The sequence below is a fragment of the Brassica napus genome, chromosome A6 (assembly GCF_020379485.1).
Source record: "Brassica napus cultivar Da-Ae chromosome A6, Da-Ae, whole genome shotgun sequence".
In the NCBI taxonomy this organism is placed as follows: Eukaryota; Viridiplantae; Streptophyta; class Magnoliopsida; order Brassicales; family Brassicaceae; genus Brassica; species Brassica napus.
Genome location: NC_063439.1, coordinates 20312481 through 20330420, shown reverse-complemented (window position 1 = coordinate 20330420; position 17940 = coordinate 20312481). Strand labels below are relative to the sequence as shown.

General features: G+C 29.2%; 1 protein-coding gene across 1 annotated transcript; it reads left to right on the top strand.

The window, feature by feature from the left end:
* The first annotated feature begins 2893 nt into the window (after positions 1-2893).
* On the top strand, positions 2894-11473 carry LOC106391331 (ATPase 1, plasma membrane-type-like). Its single transcript, XM_048735005.1, has 14 exons — positions 2894-4704; positions 6994-7113; positions 7210-7446; positions 7709-8698; positions 9064-9208; positions 9299-9463; positions 9546-9784; positions 9882-9914; positions 9991-10072; positions 10146-10306; positions 10372-10545; positions 10622-10804; positions 10889-11070; positions 11155-11473. Exons 1-14 carry the CDS (start codon positions 4663-4665, stop codon positions 11249-11251), a joined length of 2850 nt encoding a protein of 949 aa, XP_048590962.1. The 5' UTR covers positions 2894-4662; the 3' UTR covers positions 11252-11473.
* Positions 11474-17940: the final 6467 nt, after the last annotated feature.

Below are 17940 nucleotides of genomic sequence, written 5' to 3'. Positions count from 1 at the left end.
AGTGACTACCTATTAACAAAATATACAAGAATTAAAAACATATTTCTATTTAAATAAAAATTTATAAACTAAAAATAATAAATTATATATGTCTAGTGAAACTGAATTTTTTTTAATTTACAAGGACAAGAGATTGTATTCTTTGGACTCATAGTTTTTGATTGAAGATGATTCCCTGAAATAAAGAGAAGAAAGCTTCCTTAAAAATAATAATAAATAAAAAAATTAAACGATTTAGCATTACTAAAGTAAATATAAGATAAACATAACTATAAAAATTATTGCTAAAATTTGATAATACTCGTTAATAATAATTCTCCTGAATATGATAAAAATATTTACTAAATAATAACTAAAATTGTTTAGAAACTAACAGTTCAAAAATCTAATCTATTAAAATAGAGTCCTATTTTATTATCTACTTAGAAAAGTTGTTTAAAAATTTTAGACCCTTTTAAATTTGTTAGTACGCTACATGTATTTTGGACCCTTACAAGTTTGTTACAATTATATTTTTACACGCTACCTAAATAATTGAACCAGATTATTTAAACTAAACCAATATCTAATCTCCTAAAACCATCTAAAATTAAACTAACTAAACCGATATGTTATTAACTATTAGAATAAACATACGATAACTCTAATTGGACACATGTTAATATATATGTCGCCTTTGCTTCTTCAGATGACTATCTGTCACAGAAAAAATCAAATAATTTCATATTTTGTTCATCTGTATCCATATGAAACATTCCAACAAATAAAAATTTCTAATTATGAACACAATGTTGTCTGCATATAAGTTTTAATCATAAAGAGTTTAGATCATCATGTTCACCATTTACGTTACATATGTTTTTTTAATCTATTAAAGCCGAAGATACAATTCAAGACTTCCGTTCATATCTATTTTGTAATTTTAGTTAGTTAAATATCTATTAATTATACATCCTAATTATCTTAGTCAAATAAGTCTTACGATTCAAACAACTAATAACTTAAAGCCATCTTCAAGACATAACACTTAAATAATATAACTATTACGTAAGATACATATTTGTGAAATTTACATGCAAAGTAATTATATCAACCAGATTTTTACTTGGTATGTTAACTTGGTATCTCAACAATATATTAATGTTTAAAAGGTTTATATACAAAAATATAATAGTATATAATAACCTTTATTTCATATACTATTTTTAAAATATGTTATTAGAAAATTATAAAATTTTAGTAATTCATTTAAAATATTAATGACAAAATCAAATTTTAGTTATATATTTTTAATTATAAAAAAATATATTGAGAAAAATTAGAAAATATTATAAAAAATTCAAATATATTTTTATAAAATAATGTATTAATGTAGTAACAAAATAAAATTCAAAATTCATGTAATCTTCCAAACTCAAATAGTAGTGTAATTTTTCAAAGTTTTCTTGACACAATATAAAATTTTGAAAATAAATATTCAAACTCAAAATGATAATATTTCAAATTTTACAAAAGATAAAATCATAGATAATAAATAATAACTTTTTGAAATGCACCACGAAAAAACACTATATATGTTGTAAAATTAAAGCAATCTAATATTTTAAAATCTTAGTTAAAAATAAAACTTAATATCATAACATCCAAAAAATTATCTTATACCAATAAAATTTACTAAAATAATATAATAGATGCTACTATGTCTAAAATTTATTAAAATAATAGGGCTATATTATTTAAATAAAGGGATTTGTAACATAATCACTTTACTCCATTACAAGGCGGATCATAAACTGGCAGGATTGAGAAGACGTTGGTTCCAAATTACTCTCTATTAAAACACACACCAATGCTATATATGTGGAGCAAATATTTTGTATCCAAGTAAAAATATTTTTCAAAGTATAAACCACAAATTTGATATTCGTATAGTATAATTTATTTTATACGAAGATTTAAGGAAACAAATCCGCGCACAGCGCGGGTCCGTATCTAGTATACTATTAAAGCAGAATACACTTCGGGATATTTCCACTAATTGCCTCTACCATTCTATCTAAAGTCTAAACTGTGTCTTTCATTAAGGGTAATTTGGATATTTGCAAACATTTAATTACGTACAATATTTTCTTATTTTCTTTCTATTTATTTTCTTATTAATACTTTTAAAAATAAAAAAATCTTACTGTAAATCGTGGTAAGCAAAATTTTAGGGGCCTAACAAGATTTAGAATATCTATATTCTTGAGTTTATAGGAAATCATTTATACAAAAAGTCCCTATATCTATTTACACATGAAATATATTTAAGATCATTATATCTACAAAGTGTAAACGTCCCACATTGAAACTTTGTGAAATTCATCAGAAAAAATGATTCATGCATTCAATATTTAAATATTTATAATAAAATCTTTGAACCAAAATTTGGATGCAATCCAATCACAAGATTTTCTCTTTTTCTCTACTAACAAGATATTCCAAAAATAGTATTACCTTATAAGCATAAGATTTTTCAGAGAATTTATTTAAGAATATTCTATTTCAAAGCTTATCGTGAAAGCTAGGTCATTTAGAAATATTTACCGATCTACTATATATATGATATTCACAGCAGAAAAACGAAGTCATTGAATTTTCTGATGCTAAATTTTTGATGCTTCAACTTAGTATTTTTTTTTTTAGAATGTAAAGATATATATATATATATATACATATATTTTTGGTTTGCTGATTCTGTTTTTTTTTTATGTGCTGATGAACTATCATAATGATTCTTCATTTCAATCCACATATGATTTGATTATTTTTATTTTCTTTTGTACTTCTTATTTTCTTCAATCATGTTATTTAACATGTCATCTTTTGTAATGTACACTATGATAAATATCCGCGTTTTGAAAAAATATCTGCGTTTTAAAAATGTGGATCAAAATCAAGTTATTTATTAAAACTAATGATTTAATCTAAAATTATGGAATATGACAAATAAGCTTCTAAAATTAATTAAACATTACAAATAAGCAAAATAACCTAAAAATATGGAAAAAATGACAAGTAAGAAAAGTCACTAATATTAATATAGATTTCAGTTGAGAGTGCGCATATCATATATGTCCACTGATAATAACATTATTAATCATGCAAAATTTTATTTTATGATATAACTCAATATTAAATTGTGTGATTACGTTGACGTAACCGGCTATTAGAGAAATGAACTCAAATATACCCGAAACAAGTTTTTGTTTCCAAACTAGTTTTAAAAGGTCAAAATGTTCAAAATAAGTTTTATTAAAGAGATAAATGAAAATTATAAATCTTCTTGTAAGTTTTATTAAAGGTCAAAATTATCAAAATAAATTTTATCAAATTTAGAAAGATATCATTCATATTTAGGAAGAACTTCTTAAATATACATACAATTTACATTCAAGATTACACATTTATAAACCATTCCTCAATTCAGGAAATTATTTTTACAAATTCAGAAAGATATCCTACATGCTAAGGAAGGTTTTCCTAGGATTGTTTTAAAAGGAGTTATTGGAAATATATATTTTAGAAAAAGAAATTTTGAAAAAGATATTTTGACTTTGTTATTTTTTTTAATAATTTTATATTATGATTATCTAAAATTGTAAACGATGATATAATTGTCATTACCCATTTAATGAAACATATTTTGATCACTTTAATTTTGGAGCTATCTAAAATACACTAAAGTGGAAAAAAATATTTAGGAGATTTTCTCCAACTATTATTATTTAGTGATTTTATGAAGACCCATAAGTAATCAATTTTACAGCTAATTATTAATATATGCGTCATTTAAAAACCATCATGATAATAATTTTGTTTCTCTTCATATTTTAAACCAATCATTAAATTATATATACGGGGGTTTTAATAAAAATATATATAATCATCAAATTTTGGAAACATTGAAGAATTATAAATAATTAAAAAAATTCTTTATACACTATATTCATTGATTATACAAAATTATTTATTTACTTGATTAGTATTTAATTATTCATCTGTTTTTCTTAATTTTTAAATTTTGATAATTGACAAATATTCTTTTTAAATAATAACACAATATATATTAGTTTTTAATGTGTTTTTAGTCTTAAATTGTTTTTTTTTATAATTTTAATTTATAATTAGTTATATAATCTAAATAATAAATCTAGTTATTCATTAAGGTATCAATGATATTAAACTTTTCCATTGGATTCTGAAATCAAAGCAAGTGATTAATTTTAAAATTCTATAATCTTAACCACAAAGAAATACACAACAATATCTGATTCTAATTATACAGCCAAAACACGTGTCCAGGTGAGAAAGGATGCCATAAAAAATCAAGAACCAATTGATGAACACCAAATAATAAAGAGAAGAAACAAATAAAACAAAACAAATTTCGTTTGAGTGCCAAAAAAAGAATGAAATAATACATTAACAAAATGGGTAAAATAGAGAATCTAGCACGGGGTCCACATGAGCTAAAACGGTGGAGAAGTCCGTCGTTTGAATGTCGAATAAAAAGGAGGAGACGTTTTTCCCTCTGCAATAGAACCTATCTCTCTCGGGTGTCAGTGTTATCAAGTGTTGAAACGACAGAGAGGGACGCCGTTTCGTGGAGAACGGAAAGAGATGTCAGGTCTCGAGAATATCAAGAACGAGAATGTTGATCTGGTATTTTATTCATTCCTATCTTCTGGCTTAATCAATTGTTATCATGCACACAAACTGTTGGATGATTTCATTAAACGTGAGTATAGATCTGTTTTGTTATCGTTTTGCATGATTGTTCTTACTGTTAAAATGTTTCTTTCACGATTAATTCCTAATGAAAATTAGCCCTTGCCTCCAAATGTTAAAAAACTAATATACATAGACGGTATAGCCCCAAATATTTATGGTTCCTTAAAAAATATTGGATGGGATTCTGAAACAGTTCCTTAAATCCCCACCCCTTAAATCTCAGATTTGTCTACCTATTTATTTCAAAGATAAAACATGAACTTCATAACAACTTTTGCACTTGAAACAGAGGTGGAGCTAAGCTACGTCACAATAAATTGCTTTCATATAGTATTAATTAAAATTTATTTTGCTTCTGAGAGAGACTTTTTTTTTCTGAAAATATTTTTGTAAAATAAGTTTCTTACTGTTAAATCAGCTCCTAATATTAGGGATGTCATCTGCAATATTTAAGTCCAGTCGGTCCGGTCCAAAAATATTTTGAGCCTACATTTTAAGGACATGTCGGTTCTAATAAAATTAAACGGCTTTTAAAGATGGGTTTCCTACATAATTTATTATTATGTTGTATCTATCATTTTAACTATTTTAAAATATTTAAGTTTTTATAAAAAAAACATTTTCACTTTTTCATGTTCAAAAATGTTTTATAACAAAAATGTTTTATACGCAGTAAACCATAATTTAAGTAAACTATATTTAAAAAGATTTATATAATCAGATGCAAATTAAAATTAAATATATAAGAAAACAAAATTTATGTCAAAAGGTCGTCAAATGTTCCATATTTTGTATTTTTATAATATTTTTTACATAAACAAGAAGCAGATTTATCGGAATTAGCATGTGTCTCTTGTATTGAGTGAACGTTTAAGTATTTTCACAACATCCATATTTGCTTTGCTAGAGTTTGTATCAAGAAATATGCCAATAACAAAACATCTTCGGTCACATAAATGATCCTAGTACACTAAAATGTAAAGATTAGAGTTTTTTTTGTGCTGGTCCTATCCCAAATAGATTAAACCCAAAACATCAATGAATAATCCAAAAAACTCATTTTTTGGGTGTTTATAATTAAACCCAAACTCGATACTTTATAGGACATAACAGGTTTGTGTTTAAACTCTAATTAACATGTCTACCTAATATTCTTTTTTTTTGAAATTGAATTTCATTCATTGGAAAGATACAAGGTAGAATACATAAGTACACGGAAAAATCCCCGGAAACATAACCTAATATTCTATCGTCCATCCATAAAAATACATCCCAAAATACAAATAATTTTTAATTACACTAGAAATTCTATAAACTAATACTCGATAAACTAATAACACAGTAAATTAATAAACTTATTCAGCGCCGATCTGGACTAGTGTAAAATATGACACAAATTAATAAAATAATAAGATAATAATTTTTAGAAAATCCTAGATAAAGATATAGTCCCATTAAAATTTTAAATTAATAATATATATATATATATAATTTAAATAAGTACAAACAAAAACAACATTGTTTATTTTATATTCACAATAGAATTCATATCCATTTTTTTTTAACGCTTCAATATATTTTTATAATATTTAGTAAATTTATATCTAAAACAACATTTAAATTCTATAAAACATATTTCATATACACCAACAAATATAATAAAGCAATAGGAAATTCAATTTTCTAAAATTTAATTAATGATATACAGTAAAATAAAAAAAATGTAAATTAATAAATCTGTAATAAAATATCATAGTCTTGATATTATTAATTATATATTTTTACTGTATAAAAGGATATAATTTTATTTTTAGGATTTGTTGTACCTTTCCGTACGTTGTTTTTGACATCTTTGTCTTTTAGCAAAACATTGTTCAATAGACACTAACTTGAGTCCATATGAATGTGGAGCTATGAGTTTGGTATGAATATGTTTAAATTGCTGGAAAAAAAAGACACTAACTTGAGTTTAATCGCTTCGAGATTGCATGAAACTGAAAAGTTATTTTTAAAATATTTCCCCTTTGGTTTGAAAACATTACACCAATCCTATAAAAGTTCTTTCAAGATTTGTATGAAACTAAAAACGTTTTGTTTTTTTTTTTAATATAAAAAATACCCTTTTGTTTGGTTTGAAACATTACAACAATCGTGTGTATGAATTTTTTTTTGTAACTGATGTGTATGAATTACTGATCGAAACTTTGGTTGGGTTCTCAGGAAAAAATTCCAATTGAGGAAGTTTTCCAGCAGTTAAAATGTACAAGTGAAGGGTTAACGACGCAGGAAGGGGAGGACAGGATCCAGTTATTTGGCCCCAACAAGCTCGAAGAGAAGAAGGTTTGAGTTTGACTTAAAGAGCTTTGGTTTTGTAGAATGTTGGTGCGAGTTTCTGAAAACTCACAAGTTTGATCTTCCCATTTAAAACTTAAACAGGAAAGCAAGATTCTCAAGTTTCTGGGGTTCATGTGGAATCCACTTTCATGGGTTATGGAAGCTGCGGCTATCATGGCCATTGCTTTGGCCAATGGTGATGGCAGACCTCCGGATTGGCAAGATTTTGTTGGTATCATCTGTCTGCTTGTTATCAACTCCACTATCAGTTTCATTGAAGAAAACAATGCTGGTAATGCTGCAGCTGCTCTCATGGCTGGTCTTGCTCCTAAAACCAAGGTAATGTGTTGTATCATGTTGTGTTTCTGAAATCTTTTTTTTCTTTGAGAACTAATCTTTATTCAGGGTATCAATGATATTAATCGATTTAACTTTTAACTTCAGAGTTCAAATGCAAAAAATCAGTTCACAAATAATAATATAGATCTAAAAATTGAAAGTATTTTTGTTTTCTGCATTAAATTTGGCTGTTATTTTTTTTTTTGAAACTTTTCTTGAGCTTAACCTGTTTTGTTTGCTTTGTTTTTGTTTTTCTTCTCAGGTTCTTAGGGATGGAAAATGGAGTGAACAAGAAGCTGCTATACTTGTCCCAGGTGATATTGTTAGCATTAAACTTGGAGACATCATCCCAGCCGATGCCCGTCTTCTCGAAGGTGATCCTTTAAAGGTTGATCAGTCTGCTCTAACCGGAGAGTCTCTCCCAGTGACCAAGCACCCTGGTCAAGAAGTTTACTCTGGTTCAACTTGCAAGCAAGGAGAAATCGAAGCAGTTGTTATAGCTACAGGAGTCCGCACCTTCTTTGGTAAAGCTGCTCACCTTGTGGACAGCACTAACCAAGTTGGCCACTTCCAGAAAGTTCTCTCGTCCATTGGAACCTTCTGTATCTGCTCAATTGCTACCGGTATGGTGATTGAAATAATAGTCATGTACGGTATTCAAAAAAGGAAGTACAGAGATGGAATTGACAACCTCTTGGTCCTCTTGATCGGTGGTATCCCCATCGCTATGCCGACGGTGCTGTCCGTGACTATGGCTATTGGCTCTCACAGGCTGTCTCAGCAAGGTGCCATCACCAAACGTATGACTGCCATAGAAGAACTGGCGGGGATGGATGTCCTGTGCAGTGACAAAACCGGGACGCTAACACTCAATAAACTGAGTGTGGACAAGGACTTGGTCGAGGTTTTCTGCAGGGGAGTTGAGAAAGGTCAAGTCTTATTATTTGCAGCCATGGCTTCTAGGATTGAGAACCAGGATGCTATTGATGCAGCCATGGTTAATATGCTTGGTGATCCAAGGGAGGCCCGAGCTGGGATCAAGGAGGTTCACTTCCTTCCATTCAACCCTGTGGACAAGAGAACTGCTTTGACTTACATCGACTCTGATGGTAACTGGCATAGAGTCAGCAAAGGCGCACCCGAGCAGATCCTCGACCTTGCTAATGCCAGGCCTGCGCTTAGGCAGAAGGCACTCGCTACTATTAACAACTACGCAGAGCGCGGTCTTAGGTCATTGGCAGTAGCTCGTCAGGTACTTATTTATAGGTCTAAGTTTATATCACAAAAATAGCACTCAAAAACTAAAATGAACAAAATAGTATTTTATCTTTTGAAAAATTTAAATTTTTTTATTTTTCATAATTTGAAATCTTATCCCCAAAACCTCACTTCTCAACTCTAAACCCTAAAACCTAAACTCTAAACCCTAAACCCTAAATTCTAAACCCTAAACGCCACCCTTTGAGTGCTATTTTTGTGACTTTTGACCTTGAGTGCTAGTTTGAGAACAAAAACTTGATTTAGTGCTATTTTGGTCTTTTTCTCTTATTTATATTACACCAGAGATCTCTTTTTTTTTTTTTTGCATTAACTCAGTTCTTGTTCCTTTTTTTTTAGTTGGTCCCTGAGAAAACAAAAGAAAGCTCAGGTGGACCATGGGAGTTTGTTGGCTTGTTGCCTCTCTTTGACCCTCCAAGACATGACAGTGCTGAAACCATTCGTAGGGCTTTGAACCTTGGTGTTAACGTTAAAATGATTACTGGTAACTATACTTAAATTCACCGTATTATTATTATTTCATCAAAAAAAAAACATGGCTATTTAAGATGTTTTCACTTAACTACATTGCCAGGTGATCAACTTGCTATTGGTAAGGAAACTGGTCGCAGGCTTGGGATGGGAACCAATATGTATCCATCTGCGGCTCTTCTCGGTACCGACAGGGACTCAAACATTGCCTCCGTTCCTATTGAGGAGTTGATTGAGAAGGCTGATGGGTTTGCTGGCGTCTTTCCAGGTTACTCAGTCTTAAAACCAAATCATAATTAGAAAAATGTTTTGTTATATTGATTGATTGATCCAAGGTTTTATTGTTTCAGAGCACAAATATGAGATTGTGAAAAAGCTGCAAGAGATGAAACACATTGTTGGAATGACTGGTGATGGTGTCAATGATGCTCCTGCTTTGAAGAAAGCTGACATTGGTATTGCTGTGGCTGATGCTACTGATGCTGCTCGTGGTGCTTCTGATATCGTTCTCACCGAACCTGGTTTGAGTGTTATCATCAGTGCAGTGCTCACTAGCAGAGCTATCTTCCAGAGAATGAAGAACTATACAGTGCACATTCTATTAATTTTTTTTTAGTCTTATTCTTATATTATGACCACTACTCTGTAGGAAACTAATAACTATTTTTTTCTCATGCATGTGACAGATTTATGCAGTCTCAATCACAATCCGTATTGTTGTAAGTAATCACAAACCAAACATCTATCACTTGTTTCTTTTATTGTATATACTGATCATATTGTAACTTTTTGCAGTTTGGTTTCATGCTCATTGCTCTGATATGGGAATTTGACTTCTCAGCCTTCATGGTTCTGATTATTGCCATCCTTAATGATGGTGAGAAAATGACTATATAACCTCTTAATATTATAACTAGTTGTTATGGTAATAATGTGTTGCTGTCTTTTAGGTACTATCATGACAATCTCAAAGGATAGAGTCAAGCCATCTCCAACACCTGATAGCTGGAAGCTCAATGAAATCTTTGCCACTGGAATTGTGTTGGGAGGCTACCAAGCCGTTATGAGTGTGATTTTCTTCTGGGTGATTCACAAGACTGACTTCTGCTCGGTATGTGTTAGGGATTATATAGATAAATATTGTGTAAGAAACTATTACTTACCTTTTACTTGCAGGACAAGTTTGGTGTGAGGTCAATCAGGGACAATAACGATGAACTAATGTCTGCTGTGTACCTACAAGTTAGTATCATCAGTCAAGCGCTTATATTCGTCACGAGGTCAAGGAGCTGGTCATTCGTTGAACGTCCTGGGGCGCTTCTGATGATTGCATTCGTCATTGCACAACTGGTAATTAAGAACATCATATATTTTCAGGAATTCCAGAAAAGAAACTCATCTCACTCTTCCTTCCTTCCAAATGCAGGTTGCTACTTTGATTGCAGTGTATGCAGATTGGACTTTTGCAAGGGTGAAAGGTATAGGTTGGGGATGGGCTGCCGTGATTTGGGTTTACAGTATTTTAACATACATCCCACAAGATATTTTGAAGTTTGCCATTAGATACATCTTGAGTGGAAAGGCTTGGGTCAGCATGTTTGACAAAAGGGTACGTACACACAACTAACTCTCTTTTACATCTTGATGGTAAACATAATAATACTCATTGCTTCTGCTGTTACTTTGTGAGCAGACCGCTTTGACGACCAGGAGAGATTACGGAGCTGGAGAAAGACAAGCTGAGTGGGCGACCGAACAAAGGACGCAGCACGGTCTGCAGACAAGACAAGAGGTCAACGTCTTCCCAGAGAACGGGGGTTACAGAGAGCTGTCTCAGATCGTTGAGCAAGCCAAGAAAAGGGCCGAGATAGCTAGGTAAGTGTACTTTGATTAAATCAATCTCAACGGAAGAAACTTGAATTTTCTTGATTTTTATTGGCGAATGCTTTGTTGTGACAGGCTTAGGGAGATTCACACATTTAAGGGACATGTTGAATCAGTTGCAAAGCTAAAGGGCTTGGACATTGATACATCAGGACATCACTACACTCTGTAGTTGCCATAACTATTCCCAAAAACTCTCTTTTTTTCTATTGTTAGTCATTGTTCCTAAACTTCTAAAATGGAGCTTTGTATTTGCCTTTGAAGAAACAAGGCTTTTGACTTGGACTACATCCTTTTCAATGGTCTAATGTGAACCTGTTGCTCTCTCGTTTCCATTTTCTGTTTTTTTAACAAATTCCATCTTTGATATATAATATTTGAATCATGTTATTCAGTGCCATTCTAAAATGTTAGTATATATTTATGCTTATGTACAAAGATCAGGATGTCTAACTTGTGACATACATTGAGATTGTCGTGGGATTGGACAACTCACAATAACTTCAAGTATGAAGACACGTGCAAAGATATGGATGATGACTTCAAATCATATCACTTGCTCTTTGTAATGTGATAGGAAGCTCTAGCATGGCATTGTTCCTTGAAGTATCATTTACTAGGCTTTATTTTTACTCGTGTGGTGGACCTGTGGTGTCAAATTACAAAGAGAAAGTGATATCATCATCATCATCATGATCATAGAATCTTGTTTCTAGAATTTTGGAAGAACATGTAGAATCCTCGACAGGGGAAGATAATAGCTTGTATAGCAATAAATGTTTCCACGCGATTTTTTTTTGGCAGAAAAGCCAAAGCCATGTCTACGTTATGTTTCAACGGTTTTTCGCAACTTTTGTGGTTGATTTATGAACCGAGATTATTCATGTTGATCGTATCGAGAGTTGGAACCAAATGACTCGTGATGGACAACGAAATCCACTCATAAATTAATGTTAGGGTTTGAACTTTGAACAAATAATGAATAAAATGACAATTTTGATATGATTTGAGGTAAAAAGGTATAACTTATTGATTATGAATGTTGGTACAATGTCAATGAATATAGTATATGATCTATATACAAAATGTGTATAGTTTTGATGCCTGGGACTTGGATCCTCTTCTCTTTCCATATTTGGTGATATGGGTGCATGCCACATCCTCCACCGGCTTGGGTAATCGCGTCTGAACAGTTGATGGACCCTTGTGAGGCTTAGGCTAGAGGAGTCTTCGTCTGACGCGCTGCACATCTCTCATCTTTTTGCACTCGTCAGGCTGGCCACTTTTACTCTTATTAAATTGATTACCCTTATATGAGTTATGTCTCTAGCCGCACGTTGCTAAGAATATAGTTTTTTGGTAAGCAGCTCTTCCATTCTCCAAATTTCTACAACATTTTATCCATTTTTTTTTCACAGCTCTTGTTTAGTTCTGGTAAATAAGATATATACATTTGATGTATAAAGCTTTTTTCATTAGAAAAATATTAAAGGGTTTATCACATTCATTTCCTCCTTCAAAATATTTTCATAGCTTTCCCATCTCTTATATATTATTCGAGAAACAGTACAACATTTGAGTTATGACATGTGTCATCACTATAATGATTTTTAAATTTTTTAGAAAAATAGATTGGTACATCTAAAGTATACTTATATTTTTATTAAACTAATAATTAAATTAATTATTAATTTACAAGAAAATATTTTTTTAAAATAAAAGCTACGGAATTACCCAATGTGATTACAATATATATGACAAATTAGTGATTTTGAATAATATATATTTGATAACAATTTTTGTATTCTCTATCATTTTGGTTTAATTTTAAATTGTAACAATAAATTAAACAGTTACATTAATCATATAATAAAATTTAGATTTTTTCATATAAGTTATATATTCAATTATTAAAAACAATATAAATTGTTAAAACTTTTAAAAGTCCCACATTTAAAAATTGTAATTACTAATGGTGTAACAAAATTGTTATAAAAAGATAAAAAGTTGATCATAAAATCATATGAGTATGAAGTCTTATTAAATATAATATATATATATATATATATATATTTACATTAAAATATATATTTTAATATTAAGTTTCAATATAATTCAAATTAAAATATATACCATATAAACTCACATAAATATTTTAAATTTGAAATTTGCATTTAACAAGTATTGAAAACTTAATATTTTAATTCATAATTTACATTAATTTTTTTAAACGATTATAAATTACAAAAACTAATAAAAGTCACATTTGTAAAAAACATTTATCAACGGTTTTAATTTTTTTGTTATAAAAAATAATAATAATCTTAAAACCATATGAGTACAAAGATCTATTTAAAAAATAGTCATATTAAATATATTTTATATATCTATTTAATATCATTTAAATTTAATTATATACCATATAAAATAGATAAAAGTGATTGTTTATATTTATTTACCATTAAGTTATTGTAAATATTTATGTGTTTATGCCAATTTAATTATATACATTATTAGCTTCTCAATTATTTAATATATATTTATAATATGTAAAAAATCAAAATAAATAATTGTAAGTAAAAATAATTTATGTACACAATGATAATTCCATGCAAAATACGGATATTAATCTACTTTGATTTTTAAAATTGAGATCATACATTTTCAGTCATATTTTTGTTTCTTACCAAATATTCATATATGTAACCGTAGATAGCATCCCATTCGCTTACCAACCGGATTGACTTTATACACTGCACTACACGTGTTAGTTTGGTCTGATTCGTTTCTGGCAATTCATTGCTTTGCATAATGATCTTGGTACAACATTGATAGCAATATTAACAAATGCATAGTGATTGGTTGAATTGTACTTGTAGAAATTTTACAATAAAATTATCTTGTAGATTTTTTGATATAATTGTATCTAATGTATCTGTAAAAATTAAAAGAAATTTACAACAATATTTTACAAAAAAAACTCATCAGTTATTTTTTCTAATTTTTGGTTTTAGCTTTGAAAAATTAAATAAATCATGATTGTTAATATTTATTATTGTATATAAAAAATAAAAAAATTGTTACATCCTAACCGATTCTTCCACACATGTACGCTTACTTAAGACTCAATAGACTCGTAACTTAGACACCGCCGCCACAAAATTTATAAGTGGCAAACTGTTTCTAAATAGGGATGTCAACTTTTTTTTTGTCATCAGCAAACTCACAGATTCGTGACGACTCTGCAACCAATTTTGTAACTCTGAATCTATATGGACGATAAAAGTCGGTTGTTTTCTAGCACTACGTGTAAGGCTACCCGTCTTTGAATTCATCGTTCTTGGTATATGGAGGAGTTAGGAAGAGTAAAAATTGCTTTTCAGAATCTTAATATCTTCTAAGTAATTTGCAAAAACTGACCATTCTTCTGGTTCTAAAACCATCTTCACCAATTGAGAACAACCTGTTGCAAATGTGACCTGATACTGACGTAAATTCGTCATGCATTCTATTGCCCAAATAAGCCTTCTACTTCCGAATGAAAAGGTGAGAGACTAGCTCGAGTATTTGTGCCCCCAATAATCCATCAAAACCTTCTAAAATGATATACCAACCTTGTTCCAAATGTAAATCCTTATCTTTCCACGATCCATCTGTGAAACACCATCTGTCTGGGGTAGAAGGTGTAGTTGTAACCTCATTCACCCTACTTTGGGTAATCCTTTGTATAATTGTAGTTTGTGCCTCGGCCCAAATTAATGATTATGTTTCTGCCAGCTTGAGAGTAGTTCTAGGATCAACATCTATGTTGTTAAATTTTTTGTTATTCCTCTCTTCCGAAAAATACCATAAGATCCATGTAAATTGATGATCCTCTATCTCCGGAGTAACTCTCCAAAACATATGGTCCATATTTGTGAAGAGTGACTATGTTGAAAAAATATCTGGATTCAATGGGATCCGTGATAGTGCCCAAACTTGGATCGTCGATGAACATTCAAAAAAACATATGGTTCACTGATTCCTTTGGCTCTCCACAACGAGCACAACATTTATCGCCTTGAATAGGGATGTCAACTCATCAGTTATATATTCGTTTCATCGACAAACCTCCATTGGTAATTTTAAGAATTCGCCATGCGGTAGATATGCATTTTATAGATAATTATTGATTAGGCAGACGTCTTGCCCGATCTTTTTCTAGACATTAAATAGATAATTTTTGATTAGACGGACGCTTGCCCATCTTTTTAAGCCATTCTGATAACTTGTTTCTTCTAGACCTGATATGCCGGTTATGTTGATTTTTAGATCACTGGTTCCATTAACATTTTTTTAAATGGCTTTCATATTGAAATAAAAAAAATATGAAATAAAAAAAAGAGAAACAAAGGTTACAAAGAGAAACAAAGAAAGAAGAAGTAAAGGAAAAAAATACAACTGAAAACTAAGGAAAAAAAAAGACAACACAAACCAAAATGATCCAACCCGAGATGGGAATAACAGTGGCTCACAAGTAAGAAACAAGTAAAATATGTACGACATACAACCGACAGCTTAAAATGGTTCGACTACACAGACAAGTAGCGTTAGCAAACTCCGGATCTAACATCCTATTCACTAACCAATTGCTGTTAATCCAGAGAGGAGCCGGAGCATCCTAACTGCTTCTAAGCAAGTAATACCACTGACAGTTAACCGCAGAGAAAATAAGGAGCAACAAACCAGTACGCACTCATCAACAATGCCGAAAATACGGGATGAAAAGGAGGCCGCAAGATGAAGGAAACCACGGGACCTGCACTGAAAGGAAAAGGACCAAGTTGTAAATACTGGTTCCATTAACATTAATGTTGTAAATACTGAATTTCTTCTCAAATAAAAAACAAAATCAGTACTGATCACATAATTCAAGTTATCGATCAGAAAGTTCCTAAATTTACTTTGAGTTTCTTTGGATATATTACCAGAATGTTTGACGAACAGATCAGTAATAGATGTTCCCTTAAATCACATAAGGCATTCTTAAGTGCTATTTTTTAAATAGCAAAGATCTTCTTTTTTTTAAAAGAAAATGTTTTGTTAACCTGTAAAACTCTGTTGCTCAAACCGTTTTCTATATTATGTTAATCGTCCTTTTGAGATCTTATGTTTTGTTGAATACCTAGTTCACAGAACAATTTAGTTCGATAAGATAGTTTTTATAAAAATTAATAAAAGATTTTGAAAAATATTCTTTGCAATATTTATTGTGATTCAAACAATAAGTAGAAAGCACATTTATTCAATTTAAATTGTAAAACTGGAATGTATAGACAATACACTTAAGAAAATAGATGCATACGCAAATTGGAAATTAACATTTTCTTAAAATCTCTATAATATTATTTGAAAAATTAGTTTTCTATGTGTTGTTCCATTCACGTTAATTCTTACGACGGTTGATTATGATATACCCTTAATAAAGTAAAAACATTATAACTAATTACGATTATTAAAAAAAATTATTTCTTCTTAATTTAATTTTCTTTTGATTTATAATGTTTTTAAATAATATATATAATAAAAGGAAACATTAATTTATGAAATATAAAATTTAAAACGAAAATGTATAATAGATAATTTGAGTTCTAAAAAAAGAAAGTTCACAATAAAAGTTTTACAAAAGGAAAAAAAATTTAAATTTTAAAAACAAAAATATATCACATATAATAATATATTTGACAAGTCAGTTTTCTACATGTTGCGCTCATCTTAATACTTAGGACGGATAATTACAGAGATACCTTTAATAACTTAAAAATATTATATCTAATTTCTAATAAACTTTTATTTATAATTTAATTTTCCTTTTATTTTTATATTTCGAAATAATATAGCTAATAAAAGCAAACATTAATTAATTTATATTTTTAAAAATAAAATGTATCATAGATAATTTGATTTCATAAAAAATAAAGTTCACAATAAAAATTTACTAGAGAAACAAAATTTAAATTTAAACAGGAAAATATACCAAATACATAATTTTGATTACATAAAAAAAAGTTCACAAAAAATAATATTAATATTACATATATATTTCTTTTAAAACATAATCTTAAATAACATAATATATATATATATATATATTTTTTAAAAGTAATAACAATATTTTCTTTATGTCAAGCTTTATTCTCAGATGATCAAAACTAACTTAGATAACATAACATAAACTGAAATTTATTTAATGAACTAAAATAATTTTAAAACACATATGTATTAAATTTTTGGTTTATATGACAAAAGTTATGAATATGTTGATTAAACTTTGGTATAAATATAATATAACTTTGTAATCCTTTTTTTTGTGTGTCTTGTTCAACATTATTATACAATTTTTAATATGTAATATACGTTGTTATCCATTATTAATCAATTAGAACATCTAATTTTTGTAGAATTTGATATAAAAAAAAATTAACTGATGAAATATTAAAAATTGAATCTAAATGTTTATAGTTTGCATATATATTTTGGCATTATTAGATTTATCTAAGATATTATAAAAATGTTAAGAGAAATTTTGACAAATCAACTATTATTGTTGAAAAGGACAATAAGAAATTGTCAAATCAACTATACGGAAGTGGTTTAATGGTGAATAGACTTTGAGAAGATAAATGATCTGGATTCGAATCAATTTCACCTCATAAATTTGAATAAATTTAGGTGGGTTTATTCTTGTGGACTACATCTCCTATTACAAAACTAATGTGAGTTTTTTTCATATATCTAAGATATCTCGTAAGTTATTCCATTTTTTCGTCGAATGCTCATATTTAGCAGATTCAAACTCGGTTAGGACAGCTTTAGAAGATC